This window comes from Prionailurus viverrinus, chromosome A1 (assembly GCF_022837055.1).
Source record: "Prionailurus viverrinus isolate Anna chromosome A1, UM_Priviv_1.0, whole genome shotgun sequence".
NCBI lineage: Eukaryota > Metazoa > Chordata > Mammalia > Carnivora > Felidae > Prionailurus > Prionailurus viverrinus.
In genome coordinates, this window is record NC_062561.1 from 102,056,642 (window position 1) to 102,078,707 (window position 22,066).

General features: G+C 39.9%; 1 protein-coding gene across 3 annotated transcripts in view; it reads right to left on the reverse strand.

Moving 5' to 3' along the window:
- Nucleotides 1–22,066, reverse strand: part of CEP120 (centrosomal protein 120) — a 74,399-nt gene that overhangs the window by 48,452 nt on the left and 3,881 nt on the right. For all 3 annotated transcript variants that reach the window (XM_047852296.1, XM_047852315.1, XM_047852305.1), the window contains exons 3-9: nucleotides 20,825–20,981; nucleotides 19,101–19,215; nucleotides 15,806–15,947; nucleotides 8,334–8,482; nucleotides 4,274–4,471; nucleotides 1,590–1,817; nucleotides 329–545 (exon numbers count right to left, since the gene is read on the reverse strand). In XM_047852296.1, the coding sequence (XP_047708252.1) occupies nucleotides 329–545; nucleotides 1,590–1,817; nucleotides 4,274–4,471; nucleotides 8,334–8,482; nucleotides 15,806–15,947; nucleotides 19,101–19,215; nucleotides 20,825–20,981 (1,206 nt within the window). The remainder of the gene's footprint in view (nucleotides 1–328; nucleotides 546–1,589; nucleotides 1,818–4,273; nucleotides 4,472–8,333; nucleotides 8,483–15,805; nucleotides 15,948–19,100; nucleotides 19,216–20,824; nucleotides 20,982–22,066) is intronic.

Consider the following 22,066-nt stretch of genomic DNA (forward strand, 5'->3'; position numbering starts at 1 on the left):
AAACTCCAATGGATTCAAGATATTCGAGCATTGCCTAGTGAAAAATATGTTAGCGAGAACTATTTTCTGTCATTTCTTCTCAGTAAGCTCTGTCTAAAATAAAAGTAATTGAACAATTCTTACCTGTTAGCCAATTCTGTGATGAAGTTACAGACTCAATTTCAATTCAATTCAATTCCATTTAAACTGAATTTTTACATCACCACACATTATTGGCTCTTGAAAGAAAATCAAACTCACAATATACTGACAAACGGCTAAAACGTTCTTCATCATTAAGTAGATGGCTACAAAATGGACGCTTGGAAGATGTGTGAGAACGTCTTACCCTTTGCGTTTGGTTTCATGTCCCTGTCATACTGCAGGCTCTCCACTTCACTTCCGGTTGCATCATCTTGGGTTGGAGGCGACTGGTTTTGAGGTGGAACAGGGGACACGCTTGGTGACTTTGGCCCAGCGAGCGTCTTCTCTTTTACAGGAGTTAAAACTTGCTTCTTTGATTGCTGTGGCTCATGTTCGTTCTGGGTCTTTAATTCAATTAAAGACTAAAAATAATTGTTAAATAAAGTATGATTCGCAAAGCACTTTCCTTCATCATTAAGCAAAAAAAAGTCACTTTTTTTTTTTTAAGTAATAGCTTCCCTTCCCACTTTAGATATTCCTAGTCTATTTTTCTTCAACATTTGCAAATTTCCATATAGCATCTAGAACCAGAAAAAGGAAGATGGACAGGAAGGAAACAGGATATCCAGAGCTGAGTACCAAAATATATCCTAACTGGTAAGAAGGGATATTTGGTGTAAGAAGTCAGGGACAGGCGTCCCTGGGAAAGGTTATTGTTAGTTACCAAGGCAATAAATACAATGGAGGCCTATGTTAAAACAAAACCAAAATAAAAACAGATCTAGCATGATTTTCTTCCTTTGTTCCACTTGCTTCTAAAAATATATGCATATATATATATTTTAATTTATATATATGTATAAATGTATATATATATATAAATGTATATATATATATATATATATATATATATATATATATATATTCAAACTCTCACATCAGTTTTTCTGTCATTTGTAATCTACATAAAGATCAGTTCTTCAGAAGAACAGTACCCGGAGGCTGATTCTGGGACTATATACAATCAAAAAACATATACATCCAAACAAATACCATCTCTGTTACCTCAAGAGAGTACGGGGACCAGAAAGCACTAATGAACCAAGAACCCTGTCTTTAAGCTAAAGCTGAGTCCACCAAAATGATACCATGAGTGCAGATTCCCAGAAATGAGGTCCATCTCTGCCAGTGACTGACCATGACCTGGGGGGTGGGGGGTGGAGGGGAGATTCCTAGCATAGGAGAAAACGGTACGTGAAGGCCGTGTTATCACTTATAAACTACAGCCAGGGCAGCTACAGTACTTTCCAGAAAAGAAACACCTATAATGGAGGCCACTAATTAAGAATAATAAATACTTGCTTACGCTAGGTCACTCTTGAAGTTCAACTTTTATCGGTAGTCACGAGTGACACCGGAGTGACAGCGCAGAACCTAGAGGAGGAGATGGAGGGGTCACTACTTGCCTGGGCATCTATGCCTTCTCTCTGCAGAGCCACAGACACGCCCACAGTGGGGGCCAGCTGCACAGGAATAGGTGCAAGCTTTTGCTTGGCTCGCTTCGGAGGGTCAAGAATAAAAGCACCCTCAACTGTAACGGGGCGCTGGTTGATTTCCGTACTCCCCTTTTTCAGCAGTCCGGTTAAGGGCACTTCTGTACTTCCAAGTGACTGGTCTCCGCAGCAAAGATGGATCTGATGTGAAAGAGAAAATCGGAATAGGGCCTTATGGTCTCTCCTTTCTTCTAAACACATCAACTTTAACCCAAGGTTATAACATGATCCAGAGAAGGGAAGTATAATGCAGGTTATCTTCCTGACCTGCAGCAACTGCGTCAAAGAGTCTTATACTTGATTGTTCAAACTGTTGATAAGGCATAAACTTTCCTAAGAACTCAATAATAAAGCTATTCTTTTTCATTTTTTCTTCCAGTGTTGTATAATCATACGTTATCACCCTTTTCTCCTTCAGGAATTATGGTTACTTTAATATCTTACTGGGTTGTTTTGACACAAGCAAATATATCATGAATACATGAACGTAAATAGAAAACAAATACCTCAAGCAATGTTTCTATTTCGATTTCAAAATTAATCTCAACAGTTGTAAAAAAAAAAAAAATAATAATAATAAGTTAGTAGCTCCAGCCCTATTTGGAAAGTAAAGAACTTGAAATAATTCTGTTTTATTTGCCCATAAAACATCTTTAGTGTTTCTTTTTCTTTTCTTGCTTTTCAGAGTTCATATATAAAACAGCGTTTAACGCTACAAGGTAAAACAGAGTACCTCTCGGGTGGAGCGTACTGTTTGTCACTGATAGCTAATCAAAACTTCAACATTACCCCCTTTCGAAACTACCCATCACCTACATACTATAGTATCAACTTGTTTACCTTCCTATACTGGCATTCAGATGCACAATAAGCAGTCACAACGCAAAACTATTTTTAGTTCTAATGTCAGCAATGACTTGTAATTTAGTCTCAATGTTATTAGCAGTGATGGTGTTAATGGGCTGGAGAGAAAGGATTTTTATGACTTAAATGTCTAGGAGAATTAAAGTAAGAAAGAAGTCAATACTTTGGTAAAGACTAGTATTTTAGATGTGGAATAAATCTCAAGATGTTTAGAAAGCTAAAATCCAGTCTACGGCCATACCACCCTGAACACGCCTGATCTTGTCTGATCTCGGAAGCTAAGCAGGGTCAGGCCTGGTTAGTACTTGGATGGGAGAAAGGTAACATCCATATGAAAAGATAAAATACAGGAAGAAAGCAGTTCATCATTTTATATAGTATTCAGCTACTTAGAATCCTGAGTTTAGCAGGAGCACGTCCAAAATATACCTCTATTACAATTTCTTAAAGGCTCTTCCCACCTCCCACCCAAATTGCAAGCAAAATCTAAAGACTGATCACTTTTAAAAAATGACTACCTAATCCTTTATTACACTACCCCATTTCAGTCTGATTAAAATCAATTGTAATAGGGGCGCCTGGGTGGCTTGGTCGGTTGTGCGTCCGACTTCAGCCCAGGTCATGATTTTAGGGTCCGTGAGTTCGAGCCCCGCATCGGGCTCTGTGCTGACAGCTCAGAGCCTGGAGCCTGTTTCAGATTCTGTGTCTCCCTCTCTTTCTGCCCCTCCCCTGTTCATGCTCTGTCTCTCTCTGTCTCAAAAATAAATAAACGTTAAAAAAAAATTTTTTTTTAATTAAAAAAAAAATCAATTGTAATAAAACAAAGAACAGTAAATTCACTGAGTAAGCTTCACTTAAAGAGAGTCAAATAGAACGTTACCTGACAAAATTCCTCGATTCAAGGGTAGGTTTTAGAAAGTTGGGTTATTTCATGCCTTTTTTTTAACGTTCATTCATTTTTGAGAGACAGACACAGAGCATGAGTGGGGGAGGGGCACAGACAGAAAGGGAGACACAGGATCAAAATCAGGCTCCAGGCTCTGAGCTGTGAGCACAGAGCCCAACGTAGGTCTTAAACCCACAAAGCATGAGATTATGACCTGAACCAAAGTCAAATGCTTAGCCAACTAAGCCATCCAAGCACCCCTTTCTTAGCTTTTAATAGCAATTGGGTATATACATTCTGAAATCCAGGGCATGATCTGTGTATGACTACTAAGCCCCCTAATTAATGATGAAATCTTCGCTGAGCCCACAATTTTAGGCTCTCTATACATTTTCTATTACTCAGACTGTCAACTGATACACTTCTTTACCCAGTTATGATGAAAAGAGGTGTATCTCCTAAAATTCTCAAGTAATGGCTATACTAGGGACTTCACAAGCCAGAAGAATTCCTAAAAAATGACAAGATGTGGGAGAAAGATGACCTTCACTACTCAAATAAGAGTCTTGGTACCTCTATGAAGCTTTAAAAAATCATCTCAAGTTGGGGCGCCTGGGTGGCTCAGTCACTTAAGCATCTGACTTTGGCTCAGGTCATGATCTCACGGTCCGTGAGTTCGAGCCCTGCGTCGGGCTCTGTGCTGACAGCTTGCTCAGAGCCTGGAGCCTGCTTCGGATTCTCTGTCTCCCTCTGTCTTTGACCCTCCCCAACTCACACTCTGTCTCTAAAATAAACATTAAAAAAAAAAAAAAAATCTCAAGTGAAAAAGAGTTCCTGCGGTACTTACCTGTAGTTTAGACTGAAGTGCCAGGTAAACACGAAGAATTTCTATGCTGCTACGTATTCGAACAGATGCTCTCTCTGGCTCAAAGTTTGGGTTGATCAAATCACTGAAGGGTTCGTTTGTAACATCATTTCCCAGCAAAGAATAGTAAAAGAAAAACTCAGGCTGTCGTTCCGGAAGTTTCATGGTACACGGAATTAACTAAGCATTTAAGGAGGAAAAAAAAAGAGTATTCATTTATAAACCACTACACAGGCTTATGAATGTCTGATGAACTCTAAAATTTATGCTAAAATATTGATTTTATTTCAAAGTCTTAAAATCACTCAAAATTTCTTAATCTCTGAAAAATTACGACCTCATGACTAGTTTAACTTTTCAAGGTTTACCTTAGAAAAGCCCAGAGACTAAAATATTTTTTAGAGATATGTTTTGTTTTAAAGTTTACTTTTCATCCAAATGATCCATGAACAAGTACATGTAAGTTCGTTTAGAAGCAAGCGATCACATATTTTAAACTGAGTCTTCTTTACTTCTATATACCTTATTTCATCTTCTTACTCGGCCACTGTCTTCATACATAAGAGGAGGGTTTTAAACAAACTTCAGGCAGGCTATTTAATGTAACACCTTAGTCCACGCCTTTGAGAAAAAAGCTTTCTAGACACTCTGTCAAAATTGGGAAACCTACAAGTTAACAGTTGCAAAAGGATGTTTCCTGTTTCTCAAAACCGGCAGCTTCATGGCCACCTATGGAGGAAACACAGATTCCTGTCCCATAAAATATAAAATATCCAACAGACCCTAAGTGTTCACTAGGATGTTGTTAAAAATAACAAGTGTCGTATTCATCGGTAGAGGATGGCTTAAATATATTTTAGTTATCATACAATATGGCTGCTAAATAATGATAGACTGACATGGAAGTTATCTAAGACATACTCTTAGGCCAAGAGAAGTTACAGGACAGTTTGTATGGTTCATGAAAATAAAAGAATTAACCGTTTAGAATATAGCAGCTCCGTATTCAGTATATAGCAAATATTCAATAAAATTATTTATTTTGTGTAAAATAACATAGTAAATACTCAGTAGCGATTTTTCATTTCGTATAGAGTATATTTTTACATGTAAATGTTTACTTTAGTCCCATACATTCATGAATCTGAGAAAAAATGTATTTGAGTAGATCTTAATCATGTAGATTTATACATAGAGAGGCAGCATTTATACACTGACAGTTGCTAAGAGCAAGTTCTGGATTACGCCCCCAATCCGGGTTCCATCAATGGCTTACTGTGAAGCTCTGGGCAAAGTGCTCTATCCCTCTGTACTTCCATTTCTTTTAGGGTCAATAAAAGGATTACAAGAGAAAAAACATGTTCAAGTGGACACCACCACCACCCAGCAGAGTCAGCTATTATGTGAACAAGAAAATGTCTGAAGAAAAAAAAATACAGTACCTTGTCACCAGTGATTATTTTTGAGTTCAATTACAAGAGACTTTTTTTTCCCCCTTTGGTTTCTTCCATAATCACCAAGCAATAAAAATTTTAAGAAGTAAAGATGGTCCTTAGATATTTCATAGCGTACTTCATTTTAAGTAATTCCACTAAGAAAAGATTCTTTTAAAAATCCTTTATCATCCTTGTTTGTTTTTTTAACCCTCAACTTTCAGTATCTAAGAAAAGGAGGAATGCACGATTATCACCGCCTGGTCGCTGCCCCAAACTAACTCCTCCATTCTACCACTTGATAGCAGTGGGTTCTAAGTCACTGATGTGCATCTGAAAAGGTATTTGTCGTTGGTTTGTTTGTTGCCAAATGCTTTCTCACACCACCTTTCACTGCCTCGAAGAGAAAAAACTAAATGGCTAATTCATAAAATGCTTGGCTTGGGGCACTTGGGGTGGCTCAATCCAATTCTTGATTTCTTCTCAGGTCATGATCTCATGGCTTATGGGATTGAGCCTCACATCAGGCTCTGCACTGACAGCACAGAGCCACTTGGGATTCTCTCTCCCCTCTCTGCCCCTGCCCTGCTCATGCACTCTCTCAACAAAAATTAACAAAGGTACCAAAAAAAAAAAAAAAAAAAAAAAAGGCTTGTTTTTAAAAAATGAAAAAAGCAAACAATAAATATTCAACAGTATCAAAAGATGAATACACTACTGGACTTAATTTTTTGTGTTTTTTAATTATTGTAAAATACACAACAGAAAATCTAACACTGTAACCACGAGAACATGCACACCTCAGTAACAGAGTACATTCACAATGTCGTTCATGTGCCCACATTTAGGGTCGCCACACCTAGCTCTGTGAGGCTGTCACCATCCCCAAGACAAATACCATAACTGTTACGCACTCACTCCCCATTTCCCCCTTCCTGCAGCCTCAGGAAACCACCAATGTGCTTTCTAGCTCTATGGATTCACCTATTCTAGATATTTCACATAAATGCCATCACACATTATGTGACCTTGCATGTCTGGCTTCTTTCACTCGGCAGGTTTTCGAGGTTCATCCATGATGCAGCACATGTCAGTACCCCATCCCTTTAGAGTTGAGTAATATCCCATTATACACACAAACACTTGGTTTATCCACTCATCCACTGATGGACATGTGGGTTGTTACCACCTTTTAGATACTGTGAATACTGCTATGAACATTCCTGTACACGTTTTTGTTTGAACACCTGTTCTCAATTCTTTTGATACACACCTAGCAGTGGAACTGCTGGGCTCCATGGTAATTCTGTTTACTGTTTCTGAGGAACCCATTTTGGCTTAATTTTTAGCAGCGAGAGCCAACAGGCAATTATTCTGGTTTTGAGTTTTTTTTTTTAAAAACTAAACTGAGTAACTAACCTTCCCTCTAACCAGAATGGCATATTTGGAGCAATCCATAGGCAGGGCTTTATGAAGAGAAGAAAAATAGAGAAAGTGATACAGAAAGGCAAAAACACGAATTTAGTGCGACAAAATTATACATACTCCCTGAGAAAAATCTTTACCTGACAGTCTCACAAGTCATATAAATCTGTGGTCACTAACTCATATTTCACTTGTAAATGCAGACTATGTGGGAACTTTGTACTTCTAAGAAAGCTATTAGTATGGTAAAAATTTAAGTCATGAGCCATATTCTCTATTTTTGAAAAGATTAATTTACTTCAGCTGCTATCAACCAAGATAACGTCAAGAAAACTGGGCTAGATCCTGAGAAGGAAAATGAGGTAGCAGCTCATGTTGTGCTAAGCCATTTTGGAGAAGAGGCAATGCTGACGTGGGTCTTGAGTCCCTGCACTTCCTGCTGGGGCACTGACCACCCTCACACAGGCCACTTCCCTGTGTTGCTTATACAGCTGGTAACCTAGAAGGATTAGGTCAAGTGTCTTCCTGGGGAGACCAGGCGACTTACAATCAAAGTGTTCTGTTCCTCAGCTGTGATGGAAACCCACTCTGTACAGCAGCAACCTGGGCCCCTCGATGTCACCCCTTGGGACCTAGGGTAACAAAGACTGCAGGCAACATGCAGATGCTGATGTCTGCTGTGCTGAGAGTAATACAGTCCTTTGTCTCTGACCCAGGAACCTCCTGTCATCCGGCAACGTCCAAGAAATTCTAACTGGCTAATTTGTCAGTTTGTAAATAAGGTAAAATCTAATTCCAGACATGATACCCAGTAAAGTATGACTGGGACCAAGTGTTCCCAACATTAAACATTTCTCCAAAAAATAAATATTTCAATACTTAGAAAGAAAAATCCTTTCAGACCAGTCTTTACAATGCCACATGGTACAACGGGAAACAGTGTTTACTGATGGGTTTTCTTCTAAATGTCCAGAGATTTAATTCATTCTCTTACTACTAACATCATACCAATTTATTCTTAAAGCAGAAGTATTTTCTGGTATGAATGGAAACATGTTTCTACATTTTTTTAAAGTAAAAAAAAACAGTCCACGTGCACATCTTTTTAATACCCAAAAGGCAAGTTTTTAAAAAGTCAATGTTTTCCGCTCTTTGTGAATCACTAATCAGAAGGTAAGTCTTACCTGCTCCAGTTGGGTGGCAAATGCTATGGTCACTGACATAATGAAGGAGTCTGTGCAATGCTCGGCTGGTCCAATCTGATGGTAGCCTCCCTCCTCATTCAGCACTGCCACAATGTCCTTGGGGTTGAGGCCAGACAAGCTGGCAGGTACTTTACGGGGAAAAAACACAATTAAACTATGTCACAGTGTGCCATAAACTACTGTGAAGGTTTTGAAAGCTGGGTACGCTTTGTATCTTGCTTGCAGTTTTCATGGATATAGTATCTCAATAAGGTTTCCTTGGATTTTCTTGTTTTTGACACCCTCAAAAAAAAAAAACCTTACTTAAGCACCATTTTCTTTCTGCACATAAAAGCCTTATTTTGGAATACGGTAATATTTTTAAAATAAATAAACCACAAAGAAAAGACATTATAGGTTTCCTGAAGGCAGTGAATTTCAACTGGGAACTGAAAAATAAACTCCATGTGGCTAAGAAGAGAAAGGTGAACATATACAGGATAAGGGAGTAGAAAAGAGTGTTCTAGGCAGAAGGAACCGCACTGCAGAGACTGGGAAGGAAGAGAAAGCCTGTGGTTGGAGAAGTGAGGTAGGCGTGGCGCTGATCACAAGGTGATGACCGACATGGAAGGCACATGTCACGGGGCTGGAGGGCTAAGCAGAGGCTTACTGGATGCCACGCTAAACAGTGAGATAGTTTCCTAAGAGGAAACTCCAATTAGGAGAAGAGAAGTGGCAGAATTCACACCTCATATGTATACATACCCTATCAGTAAGTAATCCTCTCCGGATTCCAATTTTCCAGGCTGAGGTGCAAATTGTACCTCTGGCTTGAAAATGAGTCTCTAACAAAACTCTTTAGCTAAAAGACAGCTCTCACTCTGATGGGGGATGGAGGGAGGGGTAATATGCAGGGTTAATCCTGAGTGTCTGACTCTTCCTTTCAGCTCAGGTCATGATCTTGCAGTTGTGAAATCAAACCTTGCCATGGGCTCTGCCCTGGAGCCTGCTTGAGATTCTCTCTCTCTACCCATGCCTCTGCCCCTCTTCCACTCACACTCTCTTCTCTTCTCGCCTTATCTCTCTCTCTCTCTCAAAATAAATAAATACATACATACATAAATAAAACTTTAAAAAAATATAAGAGGGGCACGTGAGTGGCTCAGGGAATTGAGGGTATGACTCTTGATTTCAGCTCAGGTCATGATCTCGTGGTTCATGAGTTTGAGCCCCGCAGCGGGCTCTGTGCTGACAGCATGGAGAGACACCTTAGGATTCTCCGTCTCCCTCTCTCTCTGGCTCTTCCTCACTTGAGCAGGTGTGTGTACACACACACACACACACACACACACACACACACACACACTCTCTCTCTCTCTCTCTCTCTCTCTCTCTCAAAAATAAATAAATAAAAATAGCATCATGGTTTAGAGCAGAGACACTTGAGTAACACAGACCAAGGTTCCAATCCTAGTTCTGCCATTTGCTAGTTGTATGTTGTAACTATATGATCTCTTTTAGCTTCCATTTTTATTTCTGCAAAGCTTTTATGTCGTTTAGAAGATTAAATCAAAGTAATGCATTTAGTACAGTATCTGACAATCACTTTAATAATGATAGCCGTGAGATATTAAGGTCAGCAGAGCTTAGAAGTCAGCAGAATAACTATGACAGGTCTCCCATTGTCAGGGAGTTACAGGTATGGAAAGGAAGAACAACTAAGAAAACTCTTATAGAAGACTGGATGGAATGAAGGTGTCAATGTGAATGTATGCTGTTCACTAAATGTGTAAATAAACAGAGCCAGAAAGGTGTATATGTGTGTGTTACTGGGGTGTATATATATACATACATGTACACACACATATATACATATACAAATGCATATACATATACACGTTTACGTATATATGTGTGTGTATGTATACACACATGCACCGATTCCCTTCTTCCACTGGAACACCCCAATAGCAACTGGCATATCTTGCACTTGGAACTTGACTCTTCAACATCTTTCTTTACTAAAAGGAAGCAGGCTCCTTAAAGAAACAGCTGAACCCAGGGCTAAGATAGGTAAAGAACAAGATAAGCCTGGATCATCTTCTTATGCCAGAAACCAAGAAAAAGCTCAAAGAATTACGGACACAGGCTATCTGTCAATAATCACTCTGAATGTATATGGACTAAATGCTCCAATCAAAAGATAGAGAGTATCAGAATGCATAAACAAACAAACAAACAAAAAACCAAGATTCATCTATATGCTGCCTGTAGACTCATTTTAGACCTGAAGACACCTGCAGATTGAAATTGAGGGGATGGAGAACCATTTCTCACGCTAATGGATGTCAAAAGAAAGCCCGGAGTAGCCATACTTCTATCAGACCAACTAGATTTTAAACCAAAGACTGTAATAAGAGATGAAGGGCATTATATCATAATTAAGGGGGCTATCCCAAGAAGACCTAACAATTGTAAATATTTATGTCTAACACCCACTTACAGCAATGGGCGGATCATCTAAGGAGAAAAATCAACAAGAAAACAATGGGTTTGAATGACACACTGGACTGGACAGACTTAAGATATATTCAGAACATTTTATCCTAAAGTAGCAGGATACACATTCCTGTCGAGTGCACATGGAACATTCTCCAGAATAGATCACGTACTGGGTCACAAATCAGGCCTCCAGAAGTATAAAAAGACTGAGGTCATACCATGCTTATTTTTATACCCCAACACTATGAAACGAAGTCAGCCACAAGAAAAAATTTAGACAGACCACAAATACATGAGGATTAAAGGACATCCTACTAAAGAATGAATGGGTTAACCAGGAAATTACAGAAGAAATTAATACATAGAAGAAAATGAAAACACAACAACCCAAAACTTTTGAGATGCGCCAAAAGTGGTCCTAAGAGGGAAACATATTGCAGTACAAGCCTACTTAAAAGGCAAGAAAGGTCTCAACTACACAGCCTAACCTTACACCTAAAGGAGCTAGAAAAAGGACCAGCAAATAAAGCCTAAAGCTAGCAGAAGAATGGAAATAATACAGATTAGAGCAGAAGTAAATGATATAGAAACCATAGAACAGATCAATGAAACGAGGAGCTGGTTCTCTGAAAGAATTAATAAAAATGATAAGCTCCTAGACAGACTTATCAAAAAGAAAAGAGATAGGACCCAAATAAATAAAATCACAAATGAAAGAGATCACAACCAACACCGCAGAAATACCAACTATAAGAGAATATTATGAAAAATTATATGCTAACAAGTTGGGCAACCCGGAAGAAATGGATAAATCCCTAGAAACACACAAACCACCAACAGTTAAACAGGAAGAAACAGATAACTTAAACAGACCAATAACACGCAAAGAAACTGAATCAGCAATCAAAAATCTCCTAAAGAACTCAAGTACAGGGCCAGATGGCTTCCCAGGGGAATTCTCCCAGCCATTTAAAGAAGAGTTAATAGCTATTCTTCTCAAACTGCTCTGAAAAAATGCAAATGGAAGGAAAGCTGCTAAACTTACCTTGATTCCAAAACCAGACAAAGACCCCACTAAAAAGGAGAATTACAGGCCAATATCCCTCATGAACATAGATGCAAAAATTCTCAAGATACTAGCAAATCAAATCCAACCAGTACATTAAAAGAATTATTCACCCGTATTAAGTGGAATACGGGCGGCAAGGGTGGCTAAATATTTGCAAGTCAATCAATGTGATGCACCACATTAACAAAGGAAAAGATAAGGACCATATGATCCTCTCAATAGATGCAGAAAAAGCACTTGACAAAATACAGATCTATTCTTGATAAAAACCCTCAACAAAGTAGGGACAGAGGGAACATACCTCAACTTAATAAAGACCATCTATGAAAAACCCACAGCGAACATCACCCTCATTGAGGAAAAACAGAGCTTTTCCTCTATGGTCAGGAACAAGACCAGGATGTCCACTCTCTTAACATAGTAGTCCAAGTCTTACCCCCAGCAATCAGGCAACAAAAAGAATTAAAAGGTCTCCAGGGGTGCCTGGGTGGCGCAGTCAGTTAAGTGTCCAATTCTTGATTTCACTCAGGTCACGATCTCATAGTTCACAGATTTGAACCCCACACTGTCAGTGTGGAGCCTGCTTGGGATTCCACACCCCAACTCACTCTCTCTCAAAATCAGTAAATAAATAAAAGGCATCCAAATCGGCAAGGAAGAAGTCAAACTTTCACAATTTGCAGACGACATGATACTCTATATAGAAAACCCATAGGACTCCACCAAAAAATTGCTAGAAGTGATACACCGGTTCAGCTAAGTCGCAGGATCTAAAATCAATGCACAGAAATCTGTTTTTATACACCAATAGTGAAGGAGCAGAAAGAGAAGTCAAGGAATCGATCCCATTTACAACTGCATCAAAAACCAGAAGATACCTAGGAATAAATTTTACCAAAGCGGTAAGAATTATGGAGACAAGCTAACGGAAACAGAAGTTTGAAGGGGCTCTCGCTGCACAAATCAGGGACAAATAATGATAAATATTGTAACCCATTAAGCAAAAAGAACTCTAAGTCCACACTTGATAATGTCCCACAAAATATTAATTATAAGTGAAGGAAAGAAAAAGTAACAGGCATACGCTACCTGAATCATAACCAAAGTGGACATCACCAGTAATGGAACAAATCGAAGTTGTGTGCTGATAGGATGCAGTGAAAAAGAACAAAAGCATCACTTCTCTGATCCTCCTGCCAAAGACCTAGAACCTAAATCTAATACCAGATGAACCCCAACAGTACTGGGGGGGCAGGCTCACCAAAGACTGAGACTTCATCACAGGACTACAAAACCCCTCCCTCTCCTTCACCTCTAAATTACCTAAGACCTGTTTTCTTCTTACCCAGGGTATCACGTCCACTTTTCAACAAAACAGTACAAGGCACACTAAAAAGCAAAACAAAAAAACAAAACAATCTAAGCTTCTCTTTCAGGAAAGTAAAATAAGAGCAGCACATTTCTGCAGATCAAATGCAGTCAGCAGAGAAAGAGACCTAATAAAAACCGAAAGCTGGCTCTCTGAAAACATCAATAAAATCAGTAAGCATTTAGCCAAGTTACTAAGAGAAAAAGAAAATACAAATTCCTAATATCCAAAATAAAAAAAGAATCACTGTACAGTCCATAGACATTAAAAGGATACTGAAGGAATGTTACACGAACGACTTTTTATCCACAGATTGGATCGCCTGTAAGAAATGGGCCAACTCCCTTGAAAGACACAGTCTGCCAAAAGTCACACAGGAAGAAACACACAATCCAGACAGGCCTATATCATTTCGTGAAATTGAATCAATAACAACTTTACACAACAGAAAGTACCAGACCCTGATGACTTCACTGGTGAATCCTACCCAACATTCAAGGAAGAAAGACCAATTCTCCACCATCTTTTTCAGACAACGGAAGCAGAAGAAATAACCCCTAACTCATTCTATGATGCCAGCATTTAAAACCCTGATGTCAAAACCAGACCCAGACATTACCCAACAAGAACACAAGAGACCACTAGCTCTCATTAACATACATGCACAGATTCTCAACAACCTATTGGCCACGTGAATCCAACAACGTATAAAAAGAACCATACACCACAACCAAATGCGATTTTTTTCAGGTACGCGAGACTAGTTCAACATTCAAAAATCTGCTAATATAATCCATCACATCACAAACTAAAGAAGAACAACCACATGATGGTATCAAATATGCAGAAAAAGCATCTGACAAAATCCCACACTCGGTAATGATGAAACACCCTCAGCAGACAACTAGAGAGTAACTTCCTCGACTTGATAAAGAACATCCATAAAAATCCTCCAGAAACAAGGCAAGGAGATCCCCTTTCATCACAGCTTTGTGGTGCCAGACTACACGTCCTGACAAACGCAGGAAGATAAGCAAAGGAAACAAAGGCATGCCAACTGGGAATAAAGACATGATATGGTCTTTGCCTGCAAATGATGCAAAGTCTACTCCCAGCAGAATCAGACCTATAAATACACAAGGAACAAACTGGTGGCTGCCAGAGGGAAGGGGGGCGGTGGCCACAACGAATGAAGGGGAATGGGAGGTACAGGCTTCCGGTTACGGAAGGAGTAAGTCACGAGGATGCAAGTCACATCACAGGAACACAGCGATGTTATTATGACAGCCGTACGGTGACACGGGGTCTCTACACTTGTGCTGAGCGCAGCATCACGAACAGACTGGTCAAATCACTATGTTGTACGCTTGAAACCATCAGGACATTTTACGTCAACCATACTTCAGTGAAAAAAAAAAAAACAAGTGTTTGTCAGAGTTAGGCAGAAAGGAGGGAGAAACGGCACAGAGGGGTTTCAGGGCAATGACACCGTTCTGTGGGAAACTACAGTCATAGATGTAGGTGATTACTCGTTTGTCAAAACTTACAGAACATAAAACGCCAAAAATAAATGCTAATGTCAACTGTGGACTCCGGGTGATAAGTGATTGGCTCATGTAGGCTCATCAATTTTAACATGTGGCCCCTCTGGCCGGGGAGGTGGACAGTGGGGCGGCTGTGTGGCTGAGGAGACCGAGGTCCACAGCAACACTCTGCATCTGACACTCAATTTTGCTGGGAACCTAAAACCGCTCTAAAATAAAGTTTATTAATAACAAAAAAAAAAAGAAAAAGAAAAAAAGAAAAAACAAGGAAAGAAAAATATGAAGGTGTGGTTAACAAGTGAGCGAAGAGAGAACAGCGTAACTATTTGGCTTTCTTGTGCTCATCCTAGGAAGAAAATTTTCCTAAATAGCCATCCTTAAGAATACACAATTGTGGAGCCTGTTTCCGATTCTGTGTCTCCCTCTCTCTCTGCCCCTCCCCCGTTCATGCTCTGTCTCTCTCTGTCCCAAAAATAAATAAACGTTGAAAAAAAAAAATTTTTTAAAAAAAAAAGGGGCGCCTGGGTGGCGCAGTCGGTTAAGCGTCCGACTTCAGCCAGGTCACGATCTCGCGGTCCGTGAGTTCGAGCCCCGCGTCAGGCTCTGGGCTGATGGCTCAGAGCCTGGAGCCTGTTTCCGATTCTGTGTCTCCCTCTCTCTCTGCCCCTCCCCCGTTCATGCTCTGTCTCTCTCTGTCCCAAAAATAAATAAACGTTGAAAAAAAAAATTTTTTTAAAAAAGAATACACAATTGTGCTTTGTCATATACCAAATAAAGAAAGGAAAATCTTGTCTATTTCTAGCTCTTCTCTAGGAAGAGTTAGAGCAGTGCTGCACATTTAACAATACGACAACATCTGTCGGAGGCACCAGAGTAAAATGTGTTTACACTTCTGCGTGTATTTTCCTATCACACCACCCACCGCTCCTGAAGCTCTAGTCCCCAGAAGCAACTTTTCAGATGACGTCCTTAGAAATGACGCACAAACCTTTTCCATCTCGAGGTGGGGCTCCTTTTGCTTTAAAACTATCCACTGGTGCCTTGGTGTCTGTTTCCAAACCAATGCTTATCTGTATCTCCGACTTGAACTTGGTGTATTTATTACTCAACAGCTGGTACCATTTTGGCGCCTGGAGAGTAAGTAACAACAAAACAAAAACACGTTAATAATTGATAGGAAACAAACAATAGTGGGAAATGTCCTATAAGCTTCCAAATATATTTCCTGTAGTTCCTTAGCACTTTATCCTCTTTTAAAGTATTTTTCACATTTTCCTCAAAAGAATCTAATCCTGCTTAGGAAGCTAACTGTATTTCCTCTTAAAAAAAAAATAAGAAGTTTAGGGGGACCTAGGTGGCTCAGTTGGTTAAGCGTCTGACTTCGGCTCAGGTCATGATCTCACCATTCATGAGTTTGTGTCCCATGTCGGGCTCTGTGCTGACAGCTCAGAGCCTGGAGCCTGCTTCGGATTCTGTGTCTCCCTCTCTCTCTGCCTCTCCCCCACGTGCACTCTGTCTCTCTCTCTCTCTCTCTCAGAAATAAATATTAAAAACATAAAATGAAAATAAAAAGTTTAGACTACCAATTTTCCCTTTCCCTAACCCCTAATTTGTCACTTTTTCTGGTATATACCTTTGCTGCCTGCCACATTTCTGCTTTGTCCTACATATACCAAATGTGCAGGGAGCTATTGTTAACAAAAAGACACTAACAAAATACTGAAGGAAAGACCCAAGGTAGAGCTCTGGGTTATGAACCACATACTTCGCTGAAATATAAAGGCTTTCTCACAGGATGAAGTATAAATTACCTCAATATCCTGGCCACAGCAATTTGAGAAATTCTAATACTCAAACCAGCCTGCACAATCTCATGGCCCAGAACTGCATGTTGCATTAATGCAGGGACACCATTTCAATTCATAGAAACAGCGTTCTTACTCTAACCACTATTATATAAAGACATAGAAACTGATCTTTATAGGGGTGCCTGGGTGGCTCAGTTGGTTAAGCGACCGACTTCGGCTCAGGTCATGATCTCGCAGTTTGTGAGTTCGAGCCCTGCGTCAGGCTCTGCGCTGACAGCTCAAAGCCTGGAGCCTGCTTCAGATTCTATGTCTCCCCCTCTCTCTACCCCTCCCCTGCTCACACTCTGTGTCTGTCTCTCAATAATAAATAAATGTTAAAAAAAATTTTTTTTAAAGAAACTGGTCTTTAAGAAGATCAAAACCAAAAACTTCTGGTAAGTAAAATAAGCCTAAGCCATCATTTTTGGGGTTTTTTTTTGTTTTTTTTAAATCCACACCCAAGGTTTTTAAAAGAAAAACTCATAATCTGTTGTGTATTTTTTTTATGATGGATATATTACAATTTTAAGAATAAGCCTGAAAAAGAGTTTTAGCTACTCAGGGAATTTATGCTATGTTTTTCTGTTTTAGAACTTGGAAAAACAAAGCTTATTTTTTGGTGTTTCTTTTCATTTACAGATAATCAATTTATTCTGAACTTCAAATATTCTACGCACCAACTTCAGATAGTTCTATTAATAAACAGGAGTGATTAAGACAACATCTGCCTTTCTTAAAAGTCTTAATTCTGGGGGGCCTGGGTGGCGCAGTCGGTTAAGCGTCCGACTTCAGCCAGGTCACGATCTCGCGGTCCTTGAGTTTGAGCCCCTCGTCAGGCTCTGGGCTGATGGCTGGGAGCCTGGAGCCTGTTTCCGATTCTGTGTCTCCCTCTCTCTGCCCCTCCCCCGTTCATGCTCTGTCTCTCTCTGTCCCAAAAATAAATAAACGTTGAAAAAAAAAAAAAAAAAGTCTTAATTCTGAAACATTTCCCCTGAACTCTGTTAATGATAAGAAGCAAATGTAATGACAAAAGCGTCCTACAGGACCAGACAGGGCAGGTGGGACAGGGGCAGAAAGGAATGCCACATGCATTTACAGCTATCCTCCTCCTAAAAGGATTACCTTCTGTGTAACCAAAGCAACCGCAAAAGGATCCTGTGCAGGTTGTAGCACAGCTAGGGAAGAGATACATCAGGGGCATGATCGTGGCTCCTGGTTGAGGGGCTAAGACTTCAGAAAGAAAACCTCTTCAGAACCTAGGGACAGAGAGGTGAGGAGTACCCAAGGAGGGAGGAGAAACAGATTCCCTTTTAGAGAACTTTTTAAATTCCCATTTCTTTTGAAGGATTCCAAATGTGGGCTAAGCTAACTGGCTCCATTGTAAATACCGTGGCTATGAGCAGTGAACATGTTGCTAAGAGATCAATTTTTCTTCAGAGAATCCTAATTTAGGATTCAAATCAAGAATCAAAGACTTCAAAAGTAAGTTTATTTGTTTGTTTTTGTTTAAGTGACAAAACAAAGTTATTATGAACCATTCAAGGTATTTCCAAAGTCAGTAACATAAAAAAAGGTGAGAAAAGGCGTGCGTGGGTGACTCAGCTGGTTAGGCGTCTGTTGATTTCAGGTCTGGTGATGAGCACGGAGACTGCTGGGATTCTCTCTCTCCCTCACTCTCTCTCTCAATATAAATATATAAACTTGAAGGAAAAAAAAAAGATTGGTAGATATTTTAAAAGAGAAAAGAAACATTTTCAGTAACAAAAGGCACTGACGTAGGAATTGAGACCCTGAATTATTTTTCCTTCCTTATGTGTGTGCTCCTGGCAAGGCTGCTGTTTATGTCCCATAAGTGTATTTCACTGAGCTCACGTGTTCTGACTGCCACACACGGAAGGAATGGGAAGCAGGGGAAGGAATCAGAAGGCTACTAGCACAGCCAAGGTTAAGAAAGGACGGTGCCTTAGGCTGGGATCGCAACGGCGAAAATGTACAAGAGGAGCTGGATCAGGAAGGGGTCGCCGCAGGCCTGAAACCAACTGGAAAAGGATGGCTACGGAGGCCGGAAATGGAGGCCGTCTGGCCTGCGTACCTGGAAGAGGGGTGCCGTTCACCAGAGCAGGGCACGCGGCAAAAGCACTCCCTCTGAAAGCAAAGCTTGGCAGCCGAACATGCTGAGCTCCAGGTCACAGCGATGCGGCCGAACGTCTGAGCTCAGAGAGAATTTTCTTTGAGAAAGGTCGTTCTAGGTCAAAGAAATGACCAAAATATTGGGACTTTCTAAATCAAATTCCTAAAGTGAAACCTCAGAATCGCCACACCGGCTCAGACCCTCGCCCTTTCAGGTCCGGTACCACCGGTTCTTTCCATCAATGGGTTATCTACGAAAAATCCGCACCTAACGTCATCGGTAACAACACATCAAAAGAACAATACCTGCTTTGTTTCTTGAGCAGTCCTCAAGTCTAGCACAATGTAGCCTATAGTTTCCTTGGCTGAAGATACGGGATCCAAGGCAAAACACTGCAGTTTGATAGGCGTGCGTTGCAGCCTGTAACGTAACAGTGTATGTTATAGACGAACTAGCTTCTGCTTAATATTGAGCTGATGTTCTGCTAGTTTTGATAAGCTGTCTGCTACTAGCAAGACAACTATAATTCTTTCAGATAATCTCTATTTTCTGCAAAACTTCAACTGGCATGAACTATTCATCATGCCTATTTATCTTTACACCAAGTAATACTACAACCACATCAAAAATCTTGGTCTCTCTCATCTGAGGAGCTATGCTGTAGGTCAGTGCTTTTCAAGCTTCTCTACCATACAGAACTCTTTAAAAGTTAATAAATTAAAATTGAACATGAATCTTCAAGATTGATTTTAAATTATCTTTACACTGTCAGACACACATAAAACTACCAATACACATATATGCTTAAAGCTCTTTTTGTCACTAAAATGATGAAATCAACTTCAGAATTAAATACCATAAAATCACAGACCATTGAAAGTAATAATTCATTGTAATACACAACAATGTTCTGTAAGCATGACCTTGGCTGGTATAGCAGGGGTTCTTGAGAGTCTGAAACCTCTATACTGGCTCATACATAAGCTCATGAGATTCGAACATCACTGTTACCTAATGGAATGACTATAAAACTTGCACTTGGCATACAGTCATTTATATACATGCAATTTATCTGTGTTCTTTTCTCAGCCTCCAACACGCAGATTGGTACCACTTGGCATTAACACAACTGTGAACACTGCGGGCACTAATACCTCCTATCAGGACTCTGTGCAGATATTCCAGAAGTCACTGAACACTAAGAATTTAATGCCCTTGCAAATCCCCCTAACAAATCCATGGACCGATTTGGCCACATAAGAAAATAAATTTCTCCTTACATTGACTTTTTAACTTCGTAATTTTATTTGCTTTAGTCCTAAGACACACCAATGAATGAAGTGATTCTGTGCTTTTCAGAAAAAAAATATGTTTTTCCAATTCTTTTTAAAACAGAAGTAGCCACACTCTTACCTGTTTCGAGTCATCTGAGTTCATGAAATAAATAAGAGGCTGTAGCTTTAAGCCTGTTTTATGTACTGATATGAAGTGTTTAAAGGGCTAAAATTAAGTATAAAATTTATTAGAGACCCTTACGTAATTACTATACACATATCTCTACATATCCTTAGCAAGCCAGATAAAGTTATGATAAAGGAAGTAATAGAAATTACAGTGAATTCCAACCCATGTTTAATATTGGGTAGCTATCATTACAGCACATCTAGAGTATCCTCTCAGACATCAGGAAAAAAAAAAAAAAAGCTACGTGTAATGGTTAAAAACTTAGGCTCTAGAACTCAAATGGCTGGGCTCTACCATTATCCAGCTGACTGCCTTGTAACAGGTTACTTACCTTCTTAGGCCTCAGTTTTTTCATCTCTAATTGGGGGAAATCCTAACACCCACTTCATAGGATTGTCTTGATGTTCAAATGAATTACTATTGCAAAGTACTTTGAAAACTTCCTAGCACATGAGAAAACCACTAAACAAGTATTATCATTGTTACTATAATCTAGAAAGATAGAGATTTATTCATCTCTAGCAGCCTAAAAACTAGAGCAAAACAAATGGAAAACAACAGTCACCTGTGCTGATGGAGTGCTTTCCTGTCGATCTCCCAGGCTAACTCGGTAGCAAATTCTGGCTGGTCGGTGTGGTTCACAGGGTCAGTAGCCAACTGTTCTCCGTCAAACTTTGCTTCTACTATAAGCATATGTTTTGGACGCTTGGGGAAATGACGACCTGGAAAAAAAGACTATACAGGTTAATCAGAACTGTACAAAAATCAACTATGATCTTTTAGCACTTTTTAAAAGTTGACTTATATAGTCCACTAACTACCTACTAATGTGTACTCTCACGTACAAATTCATGATTCATAAGAAAGAATCAAACTGAAAGCTACAATTTGTAAATTAGTGATTCCAAAAAATTAACGTGCACATGAATCACCTGGGGACTCTGTTAAAATGTAGATTATGGTTCACTAGTCGAGGCTGAGAGGCTTTTTTTTAAAACATTTATTCATTTTTGAGAGACACAGTGTGAGTGCGGGAGGGGCAGAGAGGAAGACACAGAACCGGAAGCAGGCTCCAGACTCCAAGCTGTCAGCACAGAGCCCGATTTGGGGCTCGAACTCACAGACCATGAGAGCAGGACCTGAGCTGAAGTCAGAAGCCCAACTGACTCAGCCACCCAGGTGCCCTGTGAGAGGCACACTTCTAACAAACCCCCACATGATGTCAATGCTATTGTCCTTGATTCACGCTTTGAGCAGCAACGATCTCAGTGACGTTTAGAAGAAAAATGTGATTCCACTAATTTTAGATATTACTGTATCAGAAGTTAAAATGGAACAGCCAAGTCTTCTGGAGAGCTGGGAAATAACCCAATAAGCAAAAGCCAACCAACATGCATCATAATTTTCCTGGTAACACAGTTAGGAACGTTCAGCAAATCAGCCCAAGAAAAACAGACACACGTATTCATTCATTCAAATCTCAAGGACAATGTTGTCAATCATTTTTTTTTTTTAATTTTTTTTTTTTTTCAACGGTTTTATTTTTGGGACAGAGAGAGACAGAGCATGAACGGGGGAGGGGCAGAGAGAGAGGGAGACACAGAATCGGAAACAGGCTCCAGGCTCTGAGCCATCAGCCCAGAGCCTGACGCGGGGCTCGAACTCACGGACCGCGAGATCGTGACCTGGCTGAAGTCGGACGTTCAACCGACTGCGCCACCCAGGCGCCCCTGTTGTCAATCATTTTAAAAATATTCTGTCTACCTATCACTTTTCCCTGGTACTGCCTGCCCCCTTCTTTCACCGT